The 21,118-nt window shown below is 43.6% G+C and overlaps 1 protein-coding gene across 2 annotated transcripts in view; it reads right to left on the reverse strand.

Annotated features, from left to right (window-relative positions):
* The window catches only part of Iqsec2 (IQ motif and Sec7 domain ArfGEF 2), an 82,941-nt gene that overhangs the window by 49,779 nt on the left and 12,044 nt on the right, over nt 1-21,118 (reverse strand). For both annotated transcript variants that reach the window (XM_027950177.2, XM_027950175.2), the window contains exon 2: nt 5,551-5,580. In XM_027950177.2, coding sequence (XP_027805978.2) covers nt 5,551-5,580 — 30 coding nt within the window. The remainder of the gene's footprint in view (nt 1-5,550; nt 5,581-21,118) is intronic.

The raw sequence follows: 21,118 nt of genomic DNA on the forward strand, positions 1-21,118 counted from the left end.
CATGGCCACACGCCAGCATGCGACGCTGCCCTGACTTTTCACAGCCGTACTAACACAGAGCCTCTCTGACATGCAGTGATGCACACCCACACACATGAACACAGTGGCACTGCCCGTAAGGCTCAGGGCAGGAGTTGAAGCTTGACTGGGCTCTGCACAGCTTCCCTCCCCAGCTGCCAAGTGACTCATCCCCAGGGCTGCTAATTAAAGCCAGGACAGAGGGGACAGAGGCAAGGGGAGGGGAAGAGAGGGAAGGCAAGTTTATTTTGGTGCCAACCAGGCACTCAGCCAGCTTAGGGGTCACCCACTTCCTGGGGCTGGGCCAGGCGGGGGCAGGAGAACACAAAGAGGAAAGGGAGAAGAAGAACCTTTTGCTCCTTCTCACCCCTCTGAAGCTTCCTGGAAAGGTACCTGCTTTGGGAAAATTTCCCCAGCTCACCCCACTTCTTGCCTTCTCTATCACACTGTCAGAATCCAGCTTGACCCTTCCAGATTCTTGTCCTTACACTTTGGCTGTACACCTCGTCAGCACACTCCCATATGGACTTTTCAGAGCTGGCTCATCTGTCTGTAGCAACCCCAGACTGGGAGCTCCCTGTGGGCAGGGACCATGGTTGCCTGCTTCCATTCCCCCTGTGGATTGCCCAACACAGGCATGCTACATAGGGAATGCTCTGTTTATGCCTCGGGAACATAACTGAGTCAACTCCAGGGTAGTATGGTGATCATAAATCTGATGGTTTGTATTCCTACCTTAATTCTACCATGGGATAAATTATTTTCATTCTCTAAGCCTTAGTTTGCTCATCTGTAAAATGACAACACCATATGCCCTATAGGATTGTTGTGAAGAAGAGAAGAGAGACTGCAGGTAAAGTGCCCAGCATGGTACCTGACGTACAGTAGCTTTAGCCATCACTCAGTAAGCTCTGCAGCTGCTGATTATCCCCACCTCAAGCCTGAGGTAGCAGCAATTATACAGAGCCAAATTCCATACTTGGCTCCACCAGACAGTACCTGTGGGACCTCCAGCAAGTCCCATAAGCTCTCAGAATATTGTCTCATATGTAAAATGGAGATTCACAATATGTCACCATAAATTTACTGTAAATAGCTGAGTCTGTCAAGTGTACTGTGTGGAGCCCAATTCAGAAGCAGCTCAATAAATTACAGCAGTAATTCCTAAGGCTAATAGGAGGGACTCAGACCTATGAGGCCAGAGAAGCCCAGGAGAGAAGAAGCGGTCAGGGTAGGTAATGGCAGCCAGGGCAGGATTTCCAGAGCAAGCAGGACAGAAGTTGTCCCCCCAACCCTGTACACACCTCAACAGCCATTCAGCAAGCAATAAGTGACAAGGTTCCAGGCAAACTAAGCAGTAGGAATAGAGAGAGCTTGGGCAGGGTGGGCAGCTGGGCTGAGTTGAACAGGCAGCAGCATGGGAGGGAAGAATTGGACACAGCTGGGGTGACTCTGGGGACTGGTGGTATGTTAGACATGTGAACGGGGAAAGCCATGGAAGGGCCATAAAGGCTAGGCCATCTCTGATTGCCAGGAGGTCAAAACAAGGAAGAATCTTCCAGATTATCTAATCCAAACTCTGGTTGGACAGATGGGGGCACTGAGGCCCAGAGTGGGAGGCCTCCTCTGGGAATAGAGCCAGCAGTGGCTCCTCCTCCCACTTCTCCTCCCTACTGCAGCGGCTCCAGTTGCCATGGGGACGTCCCTGGCTCCGCGGGTGTCAGTGGCTCCCCCACCCCCTCCCTCCTTCCCTAGCAACAGGCCACCTCCTCCGGCTCTCATCCTTGCGTGCCTAGCAACCCCAGCCTGGTCCCCCCACCCCCAGTTCCAGCCTGACCCCTCACTGCCTGCCAGTAGAGCTGCTGGAACTGGGCTACTGGGCTCCCTCATCTTTGGTGAAGGGATCAATCAAGCCCCTCCTTCCCTGTCTGTTTTCAGGTTCTGCACTTCCCCATATTTTTTTCCGCTTGACTCTACAACATAAAATAATGATTGGATTAGGGAAGGACAGAGGGCACTGAAATTCCTTGAGCCACTGTTTTATGCTGAGCACTGCTTTAAGTTCTCTCATCAACTCAGAGAAGTCAGAATTACCATTCCCATTTTACCAAAGAGAAACTAAGGACCAGAGAAGTTAAGTGCCTGCAAAGAGCACACAGCTAGGAAGCAGGCTTTGTGATTCTGAGCCAGGGCCAGTTCTTCTCTAGACTTTGGCTTAAGGTGCCTTTATGTCTGACAACTATTCTAGAATCTAAGGGAAGTCCAAGCACCTAACTCTGCCCACTGCCCTCCCCCATCACCAGCTGTTCAGCTCTAATTAGACTCTACACTTCCTCTGGCACCCAATACTTAGAAGCCCTCAGGCCTGGGCCCTGCCTTAGGTGGTTTGCAGTCCACCTATCCTGCTCACTCCTTGCTGTGCAGGTTTCACAACAGCAGAGCCCTGGCCCCTCTCTCCGGTGTTTCTTTTACTTTTTCTTTTTCTTTGTTTTTGTTTTGTTGGTATTGGGGATTGAACTCAGGGGTGCTTTACCACTGAGCTACATCCCCTTGTGATTTTTATTTTGAGAAAGGGTCTCACTAAATTGTTGAGGGGCTTGCTAAGTTGCTCAGGCTGGCCTTGAATTTGTGATCCTCCTTACTCAGCTTTCCAAATTACAGATGCCATCATGTCTCGCTTCCTTGGTGTTTCTTCTAACCCTTCTCTGTGTGTACACACACACGTGCACACGTGCACACACATGTACTTATTGGATGAGGAAATGAGTTCTAAGGGACAAACAGGTTTGTCCAATCACACAACTAGAAAGCAACCTAGCCAAAAATGGAGCCCTCTGCCTGGATCCAAAGTTTCTGCCTTTTTTTTATGCTACAGAGCTTAACCTCTCCCCAACCTTTCTCAGCTCCCCCCTGATGATAGAAAGTATCTGTGACCCATCCTTGACCAAAGTTCTGAACTTTAATTTTTTTCCTGCCCAAATCTTCTGTTTCAGCCTAAATGACTGCTCCCTGTCTTTAAACATACACCTTGCTTTCCTATGCACACTAATTCCATTTCCAGGAGAGAGAGAGAGAGAGAGAGAGAGAGTGTGTGTGTGTGTGTGTGTGTGTGTGTGTATATATATATATATATATATATATATATATATATATATATATCTCCAGAAGACTTCCCTGACCCCTAACTGCAGTGAACTCAGGAATTTACACATGGGGCCTGAGAGCATCCTTAGAGGGTCCTATCCAGTCCTGGTTCCCAGGTAAAGAATCTTTCCACCATGTTTGCAAGATCTTGTCCCATAATGTTATTCTTTCAGTCCTTCCTGTGGCCCAGGTTTGACCCTTACTTCCCTACCTGCTGAGTCCCCAAAGCCTCTATAGCCTCCTTGACCAGGCACCCAGGATGGATGCCCAAGAAGCAAGTATAAGAAAAACCAACACTGGCTTTAGAGCCAGAAAGCCAAGTTCTGAATCAGAGAAATGCCATCCTGCCCATTACTCTTCTTTCCTTGGGCAAGGCATTAACCTTCTCACAACCTCCTTTTCCTCACCAGTAAATCAGGAATCAGAATCCATGCCTAATAGGGCTGCTGTGAGCACTAAATAAGATCATATTCAGAGTTCTTAGTGTGTGAGGAATCAATGATAATTGCTATGATTACTAATATTAGCATGAGGATGAGGATGATTATTATTATCTGTAAGGCTGTTGAGAGCTCCCACGGTGATGGTGTGGGCAGGGCTGTGGGCTTGATGCCAGGCAGACCTGGGTTTGAATCCTGGTTCAGCCACATATTAGTTGTGTGACTGTAGGCAAAATCCATAACCATCCTGAGCCTTAGTTTCTTCAACTGTAAAACACTGATGATAAGGCCAGCCCAGGTTCCACCTACAGTGTCACTGGGAGGATCAAACAAAAGAAAGTCCATGACAACTTCTGTAAGTCGTAAAGGCCCAACATAAGTCATCACATGACTTATGATTATGATTATTATTAAATACCCTGAGCTATAGATCTCAGAAACTCCCCTGGCAGGAAGAGGTAAGAACCAGAGGCACCCTGAAGCTGATTCCTCAACAAGTAGCAGGCATATCATTAGGAGCCCTGGGCTCAAGGTCAGTTCAGGTTACCTTTTCCCAAATCCATAATGGGATGGTGAGATCCATGTCCTTTTCCAGACAAGTGCCTTCCTAAGTGCTAGGACAAGCTGTCCCTGTGCCATGCTCCTTGGCTGCATGCTGGGACTAATTATAGCTCATCATATACCCCTTTCCTGGACACCAGGGCTGATTGTGATCCATTATGTTCCCCTTGCTTTCACGCTGACCTCACTGTGTGTCTATCCCACGGCTCTGACCTTGGCCCAATGTGTTCAACACAGACGCCCTGCCTGGGACACTAGGATAGGTGTCTTATATCTCTCTGTGTGTGCTGGCATCCTCTTCCTCCAGCCCATATCCACTGTCTGGATGACAGGACCTGCACTGCTGCATATGGCTGGGCAAACTGTGCCCTACACAAGGGGTAACAGCCAAGAGGGCATGAGTGGGGACTGATATCTAACCTTTGCTATGCTCACGAAGCTGGGAAGCCTGGTGAGATGGCTCAGAGATAAAGGAACATTTTTTCCAATTGATCCCAATCAGAAGGGATGCTCCTGAAAGGGACACCTTTTTTCTATTCTTCACAAAGGTGCTATATATGCTAGTGGTAGCCCTGGCTGGGACTAACTGTCCCCATTCTGTGCCTCTGGCTGCCTGGACCCATCTCATCTCAGAGGCCCATCCCATAGTCCATAGCCTGGAAGCTAAGACTGATTGGGCCCTACCCTGAGCCCCCCATCATTCCCAAAATAATCCTTATATTTGACACTTCTGCCTTCATGAGGTTTCTGATGGTTGAAGCCTGGGGAATACACAAAGAGCCCTTGCCTCTACCCCAATTTTCCTCCTGCCTACTCAAGTGGCAATTGATTCTACCTTTAAAACTTACTGAATCTTATAAACGTTTTAACCAAGCCAAAAAAAAAAAAAAGTTTACTTGTCACAATGATATGTTTTTCTAATGTCTAGGATGTGTCATATCCAAAGTCCACCTAAATCCCACTACTCAGGGCTGACATAGTTCAGGGTAGGAACAAGAACACTACATTAGATAAGCCCTACATTCATCATACCCCCTTCTCCTGAGAGGAGAAGGTGGTAAAGGTCCCAGGTCCAGAGCTGATCTCTCTGGAGATCGGCTTTCATATCTGGCCAGCTCCTATGAGCCCCTGAAGTGTTCAGCCAAGCCCCTGAGTCAGCTAGGGTCAGAAAAACTGAAGAACAGTCTACAACCCCCTCCCAAGACCTGCCACATTCCCCCTGCCCTCCCACTCCACTCTGCTCCACACCCACCCCTAATATTAATGGGGAAAGAACCCTGGAGTTGGACCCTACCCCTGCCCATGAATCCCAAAGTAAGAAATTAGAGGCTCCCACCCCATGCCCAGCCCAATTTCCCAACTACTACTAAAGAAAGGAGGTACTGACCTGACAGTTCTGGAATTCTCACCATCAGATCTGAAAGGGAAACAGAAAGAAAAAAAAAACACAGTCAACATGTGCTTTCTACTTTCTTCCCCTGCCCTATGTAGTGCCCTTGAGGCCTAATGCATGTTGATGGAAATGAGATAAAGGGTATTCCATTCATGCAGAGAGAATAGCAGGTGCAAAGGCTGTGAGATGGTTGAGATGGCGAGTGCCTAGCCAGTTGGAAGAACATGGAGGAAGACAGGCTGGGGTGGAGTGAGCAAGGGAAGGGTGGTCAGAGGTGAGATCAAAGAGGTACCCATAAATCAACAGCAGTGGGGCCTAATGGGTCATGGTGAGGAATGTGATTTTCTCTGGAGTGGCCTAATAAGCAGCCAGCAGCTGTGGGCAGGGGCAAAGCCTGAGCTTTAAACATAGAGACCTAGGCTCAGATATTGGCTCTACCACTTACCAGCCCCTTGACCTGGCAGGTCACTTCACCTCTCTGAGTCTGAGCCTCAGTCTCCCCATTTGTAACATGAGGTCGATCCTTGCAGAGCTGTTGGGATGATTAAGCCCTTTGGAACCCAGTAGACAAATGCCAGGTATTATTAACAACATAGAAGAGGCTTTGCCAATTGCCTGGCCCAACCTGCTTATTTTCCGGATGAAGAGAATGGAACCGAGGGGGTAAATGAGTCAGCTGCTGGGTTCCTTTCTACTACACTGGTCTGCCTTCTTCATTGTGAGGCCCCTCAGAGACAAAGGGAGCACAACAGAAGAGAATGGAGTGGGGGACAGCTCTGAGGGAAGCAAGGAAATGAGTGAAATGTGAACCACTCCCCTCCCCTCCAGCTACTCCTCCCTGAAAGGAATGTATGAGAGTGTGTGTGTGTGTGTGTGTGTGTGTGTTGTGTGCATGTGTGTGTCTGTGTGGAAGAGAGAGAGAGATGGTACCCGTGTGTGTTTGACTCTTCATGTACTTGTGTGTGTCTGTGTGTGGACATGTACTGTGTAAGGGAGATTAGGGCAGAGGAGCTGGTAAACTGGGGGTAGGGAAGGGGAGGAGGGGTAGGGAAGGGGAGGAGGGCCAGGGACCATGGAAATGAGACAGTCTGGTAAGTTGTCTTCCTCTTCCCCCTGGTAGTCTTCATCCTCCCTCTACCCCAGGCCTCCTGCCCTCTCCTAGGCTAGGCTGTAAAAGAACACAGAGGTAAACACATTATAGGCTCTTTCCTCAGCTGAGAGAGCCAAGATATGACTAGTGGCAGGAAGTCCCATCTTTAACTATGCTGAGTGCCAAAGGACAAAAGGACACACAGGGAGGGAGATGGAGCTTGAGAGAGAGCATCTGTTGAAAGGGTGAATGGAGGCTCCGTGAGTGAGGTGGGGCAGGTAAGCATCAGGGTGTCAGGTGAGTACAGCACTTCCAGTTTGACTGTTTCCCAGCCATATAATCCTGGGGAAGTCACCTCACTACATGAAGCCTCAGTTTTTTTCACTTGTAAAAGGAGTGGGTGTGGGGGCAGTGGTGAGAATCCCTCCCTTTATGGAGTGGCTTTGAGGCTTAACAACATCTGGCACAAGTGCATGCCCATCTGATAACAGTGACACCAACTTTTAATCATTTAAGCCCCCAAAGGAACACAGGAGCAGGGCCATGGAATACTTTTTTATTAAAACTTTGTATCTCACTCTGTAGTAGCAAGATTGCTTCTGAGGCCTGGCCCAATTATTCTCAGGTACCAAGTCTGAGGGGCCCTTCAATGACTTCCCAATTGCCCACAGAATAGAGGCTGAGCCTTTCAACTTCTGTCCCTAACACTAACCCTCTGCTCTAGACAGGCTGATCTCTTCACTACCCACTTACCCCCAAACCCAGCACACATTTATTTAATCTACTAGGCCCTAACCTGGAAAGACAACTCATCAAGAAGCTCATGGACTGGCCACTTGCCCACATTCATTTTAGGGATTAAGCAATGTATATAATCACCTTCTTCATCATCACAAACAATCATTGAGCACTTACAATTTACCAGGTACAGTGTTAGGCTCTTTTCATAAATTATTTCCTTTGGAAACCGAGAAGCTGAAGTGACTTGCCCAAGGTCACACAAGTAGAGGAGCTTGTAGTGAACCCCAAAGCTCAGGCTCTTACCACATTTCACTGTACCAGTAGCTTAATACCACTTCATTCCCCAGTATCAAGCCAGAGGTATTGACAGACCCTTCCACCCCATCAATCATTCTTCTGAGAGATTCTCAGATATATACCTCTACTCCCAAAGTATTGGGAGTTACAGTTACAGTTCTCAAGATGATAGTGAAGAAGAGAAAGAGCTCCAGGCCACAATGCAGTGTGAATTAGCCAATTCTTACTGCAGTTTGATTCTTATTACTTTGAGGAGACAGCACCATATGACTCTCAATGTAGGGATACAGCTCACCTGAGGGGTCTTATCATTCTTCATGCATTTAGTATGTTACAAATAGACAACAATCATCAATGCAGTGCTATCCTACCCCTCTTCATGGGCCAATGCCCTGCCAAATGGTCAATCTACCTTCTACTTCATGAAGCTGGGCCACTATTCTGGAAGGCAGAATAGACTGGTAGAAAGAAGTTGGGTTTGATTTATGGCTCACTCCCTAACTGACAGTGTAGACTTGGGCAAATCAATTCTCTCTGAACCTTGGTTCCTCATCTACAAAATGATAGGGCCATGTTAGTTAAGTTACAAGTAACCTTCAGACTTTAAAATTTAGTTTTTTCAGAACCCCAGGTTTATCTCTTTTATCAACTAGATTCAGCTGTCCACATATAGAAATGCAAAGACCTAGGGACCAAATCCCCTTTTGTTATCCATGTAAGTAGAAGAAATCAATTTCTCGGGCTGATCCCCAAAGCCTTCTAATAAAAGGCCACTTAAGACCCCAAGATTCTCATGATTTGGATTTATCATTCCCATGCTCAGTAGTGATGTTCAATAAACAGTAATTTATTGAGGCCTTTGGGTATAGTAACTGTATTTTTTGAGCCAAAAACTTGGGCATGTATTCTGCCCAAGAATTTTGATCTTATGGCTTCCAGGACTGAGAGGCAATCTGAAGATGGGAGAATAAATGGCAGAATCTCAACAGTTCCTAAATTTTTATGGAACTTACAGAGATGACAATGCAGAACAGCTGAAAAGACTAGAGGCTCTCAGGATGCCACACTGGAGTTTCTGTCCTTGCCTCCAGACTAGATTCCCTGCCTCCAGTTTTGATTCTCCAAATCAAATATAAACAACAACTGGGTGAACAACATGGTACCTCTCCCCAAGAACCTGGAATTAGATACGAAGTTGTCTTCTGAAAGCTAAACTAATTAAACAAAACAAAAGCATCAGAAACAAGATATGCAGAGGCACCCAAATGAGACAGATGTCTTCAAGCCAGGATTTGAGTAATGTGTCTAAAAGATCATGTGTCCAGGGATGAGGGTGTGATTCAGTGGGAAAGCACTTGCCTCATGAGTGCAAGGCCCTGTGTTTGATTGCTAACACACATGTGCGTGCGCGCACACACACACACACAGATTGTGTGTCCAACAGAAAAGAAGTTGGACGTCAATGAAAACAGCCTGGGGATGTGACTCAGAGATAGACCACTTGCCTGGTAAGCATGAAGCCCTGAGTTCAATCCCAGCACTGAAAGATAGACACACACACACACACACACAGAGAGAGAGAGAGAGCGCGTGCGCAAGCGTGACACACACACACACACACACACACACACTTGAAGGGCAACTGTGAACAAAGATCTTCCGAAGAGTGTCCTGAGAAAAGAGGTACCCTGGCCCAGGGATCATGCAGTTCTCTCCAAAAGCTGACAACCAGCCCTCAGCAGCCAGGCATCTTCCCTCCCAAGCTGACTGCATGTGTCTTCCATGAACAACTCCTTTTTCATCAGGACTGAGAGAAAGGAACATTCTAAAGCACAAATCAGTTGATGTGCTTCTCCTGCTTTGAACATTCAATAACTTCTTCGAACACACAGAGATCAGGCTCTGCCTCAATAAAACTCTTAAATCTCTCCCTCTACCCTCCCCCTGCCTTTTGAGCACACCTAGTATTTGCTATCTAGAACACACTTGACCCTCTTTATTTAATTTTTTAAATTTGTATTTGTTTTCAAATGATTTTTAATTTTATTGAAGTAATACATGAACATGGTTTAAAAAATCATATTGTAAAGGATCTTAACCAAAACAAGTCTCCTTTTTGACTTTTTAAGTAATTTTTTTCTAAATTACTTTTCATATTCCTAAAATATGTGTTCATATCACTAATTCATTTTTGGCCTTATCTTATATGTCTTTTCTTTTGTTTTGTTTTTCAGATGGGGTCTCACTATGTTTCCCAGGCCAGCCTTTAATTCCTGGATTCAAGTGATCCTCCTGCCTCAGCCTTCCTAATAGCTGGAACTCCAAGCACACATGCCACCATGACTGGCTTGCTTGTGTGTCCTTTTTTCTTTGTTTTTTTCTTTTTATTTATTTTATAATACTGTGAGTCAAACCCAGAGCCTTGCACATACTAGGCACTGAACTATCCCCCAGACCTTGTGGGTCTTTTCTAATTTTATTTTTTTTAATTTCCATGTTTTTTGAAGAATAATAGTGGAATTAATTGTTACACATTCACACATGCTTGTTTAATTTAATTTTTTTTACGAAAGTAATACATGTCTATAGAATTTCAAGTCACATAGCACTGCAGGATTATAAGGAAAAACACAATTCCCTGCTATATCCTTCCTCACTTCCACTGCACTCTCAAAGGCGATGGATCCCTTTCCAATTCTTTTCACTGCTTTTTCAGTATTTACCCCCTCATTTCTAAAGAACACACATGCCAATTTATTTCCTAATATTTTTTTCAGTTTTCTAAATTATGTCCTGAATTCCTACTGTGCAGTATAACATTAGAACCTTCTCATGCATACTACCACCACCATGAGTCTTTAAATGCTGTTTTATATGCATTACAGAATGGTGACCATTTTCATTCATTCCAGTTGTCACGCAGGTACACATGTGCCCTCCCCTCATTCCACCATTAGACTTACATCACAAAGTCTGAATTAAATCAATGTTGGTGGTTTACATTATAATGTCTGCATAGATACTAACACAGGTTGAGTATACCTTATCCAAAAAGCTTCAGACCAGAAGTGTTTCAGATTTCTGATTTTTCCTAATTTTGGAATAACTGCATATAGTTAATGAGATATCTTGGGGACAGGACCAAAGTCTAAACATGAAATTCATTTATGTTTTATAAACGCCTTATGAACAGGCACAAGGTAATTCACACAAATTTTAACTAATTTTCTGCATGAAACAAAGTTTCATGGAGTGAAATTTCCTACTTATGGCATCATGTCACTGCTCAAAGATGGGAATTTGGGGGCATTTTGGATTTCAGATTTTTGGATTAGGAATGGTCAACTTGTAATGAATAAATCATATCATATATAATTGTATTTCCTTTCCCATACAATCTTTACTTTTTGTGGTATTGGGGACTGCAATTTTTTATTCTCCCTGTTAATGATCACTGTCTTTTTTGTTTGTTTGTTTGCTTAGTTCTCTTCATCAAATGATCAACTGCTCCCCAGATTCTGTCAGAAAGGCAATTCTCTTTTCAATATATTGTGACATGGGGCTGGGTTTATGGCTCAGTGGTAGAGCACTTGCCTCACACGTGCAAGGCCCTGTGTTTAATCCTCAGCACAACATAAAAATAAATAAATAAAATAAAGTTGTTGTGTCTAACTACAACTACAAAAAAAAAAAATCAAAAAAATATGTTGTGGGCTGGGGTTGTGGCTCAGTGGTAGAGCGCACTCGCCTAGCACGTGAGAGGCCCTGGGTTTGATCCTCAGCACCACATAAAAACAAACAAAATAAAGGTATTGTGTCCAACTACAACTAAAAAATAAATTTAAAAAAATATATTGTGATACATCAAGTAATCCATTAGTTCATATTTTTCCCCTTAGAGATATCAATCCTTCTGCTGTACTCAAAACTGGCTGCTCGGGGCTGGGGTTGTGGCTCAGTGGTAGAGCGCTTGCATAACATGTATGAGGCACTGGGTTCAATCCTCAGCACCACATAAAAATAAATAAATAAAGGTATTGTGCCAATTTACAACTAAAAAAAAAATGGCTGCTCTTCAGGTCTTACCCTAAGACATTCTCCTCCATCATCTGGGAATTCCTTTCACCGCTCTTCTATGTTGTACTTCTTGTTTTCTAGTTTCTGTGACTTTTTTCCCTGAGTTTATGTCCACATCTTGCTGGAGGACTTTCTCCAAAGTTTCTTAAGAAAGGATGCATAGGACATAAAATATTTAGACCTTCCATGTGTGAAAATGTCTTTATCATTCCCTCACTCCTGATTCATAATTCAACTGAGTATAGACTTCTAGTTGGAAATTCTTTTCCCTCATAATATTGCAAAAAACTGCTCCATCATCTCCTAGCTTCCAGCACTGCTGTTGAGAAATCTAACATTATTTTTTCTTGATCCTTTGTATGTGATGCAGTTATTTTTCTCTAGAAGATTTTAGGATCTTCTCTTTCATCCCTGGTATTCTGCTGGGCATGGTGGCCCACACCTGTATTCCCAGTGACTCAGGAGGCTAAGACAGAGGAGTGCATGTTTAAGGCCAGCCTCAGCAATTTAGCGAGGCCTTAAGCAACTTTGCAAGACCCTGTCTCAAAATAAAAAATCATTGGGGATGTAGCTCTGTGGTAAAGCACCTCTGGGACCAATCCCCAGTACAAAAAAAAAAAAAAAAAATCCATGTATCAGAATGTCACAGTGGCATATCTTGGCATGGGCCTTTGTATCATCTATCTTGCTGGGTACTTGGCAGGAGTTTTCATTCCTTCAGTTCTAGGCAAAATTCTTGTATTATGTGTTTGAGAATTTTCTTCCTGCTGTTCCTTCATTTTCTATTTCTGGAACTACTATCGCTAGGTGGTAGAGTTCCTCAATTGATCCTCAAATTTTCTCAACTGCTTTCTCTTGTGTCATCTTTATCTTGTTATTCTGCTTCCTAGTTATCTCCTTACCTTTTACTTTCTGATTCTACTGATTTATTTTTTATTTTGGCTCTGTTTTTAATTTCCCAGGTTTCTTCTCCTTCCTTTATTACCTCAATCCCTTCCAGTTCCTTACTTCTGTTTGTTTGGTAATTCCATCTGTTCTTCAGGTTGATGGTCTTCCTAAATGGCTTTGGACTATCTGATAATCTCTGGCTGCCTAGAATTTGAAGTGTTTTCTAAGTATCAGTTGTAGCCAGGAGTGGTAGAACATGCCTGTAATCCCAGTGACTTAGGAGACTGAGGCAGGAGGATTGCAAGTCCAAGGCCAACCTCAGCAAATTAGACAGGCCCTAAGCAATTTAGTGAGACTCTGTCTCAAAATTAAAAAAAAAAAAAAAGAGTGTGTGTGGGGGCTTTGGATGTGGCTCAGTGGTAAGCACCCCTAGGTTCAATCCCCAGTACTGCAAAAAAAAAAAAAAAAATTTAAAAAAAACACACATCAATCGTATTAAGGTTTAGTTTACATAAAATATACATAACTTAAGGATCTCTGGTTGATGATCCTTGGCTATCAGTTCCCAGAGCACTACAAGCTGTGCAGAAGCTTTGGGTGCAAGTGGAATGTGCTAAAAAGTGAGCTTCACTAGGGGGTTACTGAGCTGAAGGCCTGTTTTTGTTGTTGTTGGGAGACTCCCAAATGTCATCTCTTAGAGGCCTTTTTTCTGGGGTCTTTCAGTTTCCCTAGAGAATAATCCTTTGATCTCTTGTGTGCTCCTGACTTTGGTGTCCTGAAAATGGGGGAATGGAAAGAGGTTGGGGCCTTATCATTTCAGGTTGCAAACCCCTTTGCTTGCAGTCCTGTTTTACTCCATCTTTCACTGTGCCTGTTGTCCTCAACCCAAAGCTTCTTAAATTCAATTTCTCCAGAGAATCAACCTCCATCTGCAGGAATGGGGCTGCAGGTGGAGGGAGTCCCTGACTGGATGGGATTGGGGAAGAGCCAGGAGGAACAGACTGCCTACATTCCTCTATTCTTGGGTCCGTACCTCACTCTGCCTTCTGAAGTGTATAGTACCTCTGAATTCTGAGCATTGCTAGGTCCTCCTTGTGAAACAGTTTAGTTCTGGTCAGTATCCAAAACCTTACATGTTTCTGTTTTACTCCTTTACTCATATTTTGGTGGGACCTGGAAAAGCAATCAAAACAAATAAGGTTATTTTGTTTTGTTTTCGTGGTACTGGGGATTGAATCCAGGGGACACTTTACCACTGAGCCACATCCTCAGTCCTTTTGATTTTTTTTTTTTATTTTGAGACAGGATCTTGCTAAGTTGCCCAGGCTGGCCTCAAACTTGTGATCTTCCTGCCTCAGCCTCCTGAGTAGCTGGGATTACAGGTGTATGCCACCATACCTAGCTCAACTTGTGTTTAATTGGAAGCTTCTTTTCTTATTCCAGCCAACTCCTATTCATCCTCTATGACTCACAAAGGCACCACCTCCTCCAGGAAGCTTATGTTCATGTCCTCAGGATGGGTTAAGAGCCCCTCCTCTTTTCTCCCACAGTAGACTATTCTTGCCTCATCTCAACTGGGATCAAATTGTTCCGAAATTGTCCATTTTCATGCCCAACTCTCCCAGCAGACTGGGAATTCTTGGCAGTCCAGGGCTGTATCTCATTCCTGCTCATAACTCCAGCTCTCAGGGTTGGGTTTACAGATATACAAGGTGAACATGTTAGATTCAATGAATGAATGAATGAAATACTATAAGAATGGATCAGACCCTGACAGGGTCCATCTACAAAGGGAAATAAGCTGGATACAATTGTTCCTATATAAGGTCAATTCTTTAAAAGCTGTAAGTTCCCTTAAAGCTGTATCTTATAAGGAAGCCCACTGCAGCATAACTTAAATCAATGAAAAAATGGGTCCCACTTTTATGCCCTACATGCAGAGGATACTTAAGTACATCATAGCATATCCGCAATACTAAAAATGATGGTGAGGAAGAATATGCAATTACATAGGAAAATGTGCAAATGAGAAAAACAAGAAAAAATATCATATGTGCAAAATCATTTCGACTACATGAAAAAATGCAAAGAATGAGGGAAATACACCAAATGTTCAGAGTGGCTGCCTCTCTATGTTGTAATTATGCATAATGCTTTTCTCCTCTACTTTTCCAAGGTTTTCTAAATTTTCTAATGGAAGAACACATTAAATATACAATTTGTTCAAAGGTACTAAGAAATGAAGATAAGTATCCTGAGAGTACTCTGAACAAAATACTACAAAGAATGCCCTAAGGGGCTGGGGTTGTTGACTCAGTGGTAGAACACTTGCCTAGCAATGTGTGAGGCACTGGGTTTGATCCCCAACACCACATATAAATAAATAAAATAAAGGTCCATTGACAACTAAAAAATATTTTTTTAAAAAGAATGCCCTAAAAATCTGTGTGCATATCCAAGGCTTACTGTGAAGGAAGCATTCCTGAGTAGCCAAAGATCTTGAAAGCCTAGTCCCATAGCACACCCCCCCAGATACTCCCTTCACTGCAAGGCAGGAGCTAGCTCAGGAAACCAGAGGAGGAGGATCTTGGAGCCCAGTCTATTACAAGCCTCAATATCATAGGCTATAGTGAGAAACAGAGGCCCCTACACTGGGCCCCACTCTTTAGGGGCCCCTCCCCATAAATCAAATATCTGTGGGGACAAGGAGTCATGTCCATTGGGATCTTTGGCCTATCCCTTCTAGAACACACTCCAAGATACCCAGGACCCCAGAATTCCCTGCCCAGATTTCTTGAAGTTACTTTCAGAAATTATGTGGTCTTATTATCCAGGTCCCTCTGCTAGGCCCAAGGGGTGGCCAAAGGAGAAGGGGAGACAGACAGGCTGTAAGTATCTGAAGGTTACATATGAACCACTAGTGCAAAGAGAAGGGGGAGAACCAAGGGCTTTAACTGGTAGCTTGCCTAGATAGAGCCTGCAAATATAAAGGTGGATAAACCCAGAGAGCCCTGCAAACCTCAAGGTTTGCAGAAGGGCATAGCCTTGAGTGTTGGATAGGTTTGGGTTCAAATTCATTCACTGGCTGTGCAACCATGGGTAAATCCATTCCCCTCTCTGAACTCAGTTTTCCCAATTATAAAAGGAATCTTATATAATTCTGACTTTAGAGAGTTGTAGTGAGGCTTGGTGAATGACAATGGTTGGGAGCAGAGGCTTCAGTTCAGGGTTTAAATACCAATCTACCCCTCCTGGCTATGAGATTTACATCTCTAAGTCTCAGTATCTTATCAATATAATGGAGCTAAAAATATTACTAACCTAAGGTCATTGAATACCATATGATTATAAAAATATGTGATAACTTTGGAAAGACTTAAATGAGGAAAAGGTTGCTTAATAATGATCATGCAGCCAGGCATGATGGCACACACCTATAATCCCAGCCTCTCAGGAGGCCGAGGCAGAAGAATTGCAAGTTCTAGGCCAGCCTGAGCAACTTAGCAAGACCTTGTCTCAAAATAAAAAATAAAAAGGACTGCAGATGTAGCTAAGTGGTAGGGCACTCCTGGATTCAATCCCCAGTATCCCCCCTACCACAAATAGTTGTGCAAATATTAGCTATGGTTGAGTTGACCAGGCCTTCTGTACACCCCATCCCCCTGCCTAGTTTTACTTTTGTCCATGACACCACCATTTGACATACATAACTGCTTGTTTGTTTTCCATCCCTAACCCAACACACACACACACTAGAATGTCAATTTCACAGGATAGAGGTTTTTATCTGATTTGTTCACTATTTCCAAGTGCCTGGAACAATGTGAGGAACACAGAAGGTGCTCTTCAAAAGTCGAGTGGCTGTCTGCAGTGTAGAAAAGGGGGAAAAGGTATTTAGCCATGGGAACAGCCAGAATAAAGGCAGAGAAACATAAAGAAGCCTAAATGCTTAGAGAACTCTAGATAGTTCAATACAAATTGAGTGCAGGGTTAGGAAGGAAACAGAATGGCTAGAAAGATGAGTGGGGCTACAGCCTTAACCAAAGGAACATGCAAGAGCTCCCCTAGACCACAAGTGGTATGAAGGCCTACTTGTGACAGCAAGGAAGTAAAAAAGCACTAAGGAGAAGTAAATATGTGTCCTGAGTTCAAGTACTACACAAGACGATATGAAAAGTAAAAGAAAAGCCTTTAGAAAATTGATTCAGGTGGAGAGGAAGACTCCTTTCTCAGGGGCCCATTTGAGCCAAGAATTGGAACTAGAAATGGCAATAAGAAGCAGATTCCTACTGGATGTGATGATGCTGTAATTCCACCTATTTGGGAGGCTGAGGTAGGAGGATCAAAAGTTCAACGCCAACCTCAGCAACTTACCAGGATGCCATCTCAAAATAAAATAAAAAGGGTTGAACTTGCATGCACAAGGCCCTGGGTCCAATCCCCAGCACCACAAAAAAACGGGGGGAGTTGGGGATATAACTCAGTGGTAGAGCTTGCCTAGCATGCACCAGGCACTGGGTTCAGTTTCCAGCAACACAAAAAATAGAAAAAGAAAAAGCAGGTACAGAGGTATACGCCTATAATTCCAGCTACTCAAGATAATGAGGCAGGAGGATCACGAGTTCAAGGCCAGCCTCAGCAACTCGGTGAGGCCCTAAGTAATTTAGCAAGACCCTGTCTCAAAAGATAAAAAAAACATAAGGGTTGGGGATGTGGCTCAGTGGTTAAGCACCCCTGGGTTTAATCCCCAGTATCAAAAAAAAAAAAAAAATCCATGTCATAATAAAGTTACTACTTATTTTGCATCTACAATGGTCCAGGACTGTGTGGAAGGTAGTCCTTCTTTGTCTCCTTGTATGGATATGGAAACAGGTTCAGAGAAATACTGTGATTTACTCAGAGTCACACAGTTAATAAGCAGTGGAGTTGAGATTCAAATCTGGGTTTTTCTGACTCCAAAACCGGTGTTTTTAACTGCTACAGCTGCTGCTTCCTTCTGTCATACCAGAGCCAAGCAGGGCTTCATCTCCCATACCAGCCTGTGAGCTTGGCCTTTCTTCCTCACCAATCTCCTGTCTCTCCTCCACATAGCATGGCCTAGGGCCCTCCACACCAAGAACATTCACATTCAGGGAGTGCTTCTAGAAAAGACGATCACTCAAGGATGGAAAGGGGGAGAGCCCAAGAAGGAAGGTAGGAGTAGGCACAGGTATTACAGCCCAGATCAGATCAACACTGTGATGAGGGAGGGAGAGAGAGGAAGAAAGAGAGAGAGAGGGAGGGCGGGATGGGGGGGGAGAGAGAGGGAAAAAATAAAGCAAAGGAAAATGGAACTGGCTCTCCAGCCCTCCCTTCTTTTCTCCCTCTGCCTCCAGCAGAGGGCTGGAGGTTCAGCCATGATGGGAAAGAGAGTGGGTGGAAGGGGGAGCAGTTAGAGCAGCCTGCTGTTGCAGAAGTCTCAGTTCAGCCTCCAAACCCCCTCTTGTGTGCTCCAGGCCCATCTCTGGCCCACCTGCTCCCACTGCCTGAGGAAAGAGGCTGGGCTGCTTTCCAAGCACCCAGCCAATCCTGGAAAAGTCCAGCTCGTAGAAGACCAAGAGCCTCTTGAGTCACAGACAGGGCACCCAGAGAGGTCAGAGGGGCTGGCCCAAGGCAGCAGGAGGACTGGGGGCAGAGCCCAGATGTGAAATACTCAGCTGAGGCTCCCTTGACTGCATAGTCTAGGAGGCAGAGGATGAGGAAAGGGATGCTCCAGGGCTGCTAAAGGAAGCTCATGACAGGGGTTGGGGCCAGTAGCAGTACAAGGCCCAAATGAGGCCATTCCAAGTTCAGCTATGGGGTAGGGGTGTTCACTAGTAGTTTTCAGCTTCAATCTGAGAGAGAGCAAAACAAATGTTTTTAAAAGTAGCTTTAGCCTAAGTTTATACCTCAATAGCAAAAAATGTTTATCTCCTTTCTCTCCCAGTGCCTCACCAAAATGAAAGTGAAGCAATAAAACAAGGTATGAACTCATATCAGGGAAGAGAATCACAGAGAGTGGTATCAGTAAGATGAGAGATTTCAACAAACTTCTGGGAGCAAAAAAATAAACAAAAGATTACCTGCAGTTGAAGGAGAGCCAAGGACACCATGTAGGGGGTTACAGTTGAAGAGGGAGCCAGTCAGGCCATCAGAGGCCAAGAGAAACTCCAGACTTGGCAATGGTAGGTAGCAGGGAGGGTAGAAATGATCATGAGGCTCAAAATAGGGGATAAACTGAAGGTGGGTATATAAATCCTCCCTTCCCTGCTACCCCAATCACCAGACCCAAGACCTAGGCCACTCAATATTTGCCCCTAGGCAAAATATCAGAGGGCTCCTTGCTGAAGAAATTAAATTATGGGATGAATTAAGGTGGCTTCCAAATAGAGTGCTTATCATTCTGGTATTTGGGGAGCACCCATGATGACAACCAACTCCCTGTTGGCCCACCAAAATAAAACCAGCAAGTAGAGAAGTGAGCCTGGGTATAGATGGGTCAATAAGACTTTCTACTAACTCATTTATAAGCTATAAAATAGAAAATAGGAGAAAAAGATAAACAGCCTAGAGAACCAATCCACATCAAATAACAGAACCAATCAACATCAAATAACAGACATTCCAGAAAGAGAAAACAGAAAAAAATGAAGGGGAATAATTATCAAAGATATAATGTAAGAAGAGACAAGGCCTTCAAATTGAAAGGGCTCCCTGAGTACCAAGTATGTGGAAAAAAAGACCTCATCTGAGTGCCGGATAAATCAGTGTTTGGTCTATAAAAACTGACCATGTCCTTTGTAAAACAGTCACATCATTTATGATATAAGCACTTTTCTGCATGCATATTATATTTTAGAATGAAATGTTACAAATTCCTCTCCTAAAAATCTCTAAGTAAAATGATATTCCCAAAAGATGTGCTATGATTATCCCATGATTTCAATAAACTCCACAAACAGGAAGAAAGTAAGTAAATTAAATAAATTAAAAGGCAGAAAGAAAAGGAAAGAAAGTCCTGGTTCAAATAAAGTAAAAGGTGATGCAATTTTCATCAATTGTTAGAATGTAAGAAAGGAAACGTCACTTCATCTTGATGCTCCTAGTAGTACAGATATTATGACAGCAGAACTATGGGAAATGAGGTACAATTATAGTACACTATTTGGCCCTACACTGAATAATAGTGACATAGTCATAACTACATAAACATATTGTATTGGTGGTCAATCCTTATAATTAGTCTCTCTAGATAAAGCAATGAAGACCTGATTATTTTTATAGCAAAGAATGATAATGTACTCAATTTAGTGAGGCCCTGTCTTAAAATAAAACAAAGGGCTAGGGATGTAGCTCAGTGGTAGAGCATTTGCTTAGCATATGCTAGGCCCTAAGTTCAATCCCCAGTACAAAAAATAAATAAATGAAATAAAGGGAGGAACGGTGAAGGAAAGGATGGAACAATAATATCTATGTCTTGCAAAGCAACTGATCAAGAATTATTACATAAACCCAGAAAATTGTAGGAATAGGAAATCACAGTTTAAAATACATCTAATAAAGTTACAAAGGTAACCAAGAGAGGATACCAAATAGTAACATAACAATAGAAATTTGAGATGGGAGAGAGAAAGAGCAAGTGTTGCAAACAAGCTAAATTATCATTTGTCACAGAAGCAAGAGGTCAAGAGATAATGTTCAAAGCTGATAAATGAAGAAATAACTGTTGAAGCATGTTATTTAGAGATATGAAGTTATCACCAGAAAAACAAAATGATAAAAGTAGTTACATCTTGGGGCTAGGAAGTAGGAGGCGGGTAGACTTTAGGTGTTTTGTTTTGTTTTGTTTTGTAGTGATGGGAATCAAACCCAGGCAAGTGATCCTCCTGCCACATTCCCATCCCCAAGAAGGTTTTATTTTTAACTGTACAAGTCCTTACTAGTTGCCTTTTTAAAATTGTGTATGTATGATGCTCTCACTTATATGTGGAAGCTAAAAAGTTGATCTTACTAGGCACCACACCACCTGAGTCGCCTCCCGGTGACTCAGGAGGCTGAGTGAGGCAGGAGGATTCCACATTCAAAGTCAGCCTTAGCAACTCAGCAAGACTTTTAGCAATTTAGTAAGACATTGTCTCAAATAAAAAAATAAAAAGGATTGGGGATGTGGTTCAGTGGTACAGCATCCCTAGGTTCAACACCCAGTACACCCCCAACAATAATAATAAAAGAAAGAAAAAACAAAATTTAAAAAATTGATCTCACAGAAGTAAAGGACAGAATAATGGTTGCAGACACTGGGGAGGGCACCAGAGGAGAGGGGAATAGAAAGAGAATGATTAATGGGTATAAAGATGCAGGTGGATATGAGGCCTAAGTTCTAATGTTCTATAGGCAGAAGGATAACTATGGTTGACAACAATTAATGGAACATTTCAAATTAGTAGAAAA

Source organism: Marmota flaviventris, chromosome X, assembly GCF_047511675.1.
Source record: "Marmota flaviventris isolate mMarFla1 chromosome X, mMarFla1.hap1, whole genome shotgun sequence".
In the NCBI taxonomy this organism is placed as follows: Eukaryota; Metazoa; Chordata; class Mammalia; order Rodentia; family Sciuridae; genus Marmota; species Marmota flaviventris.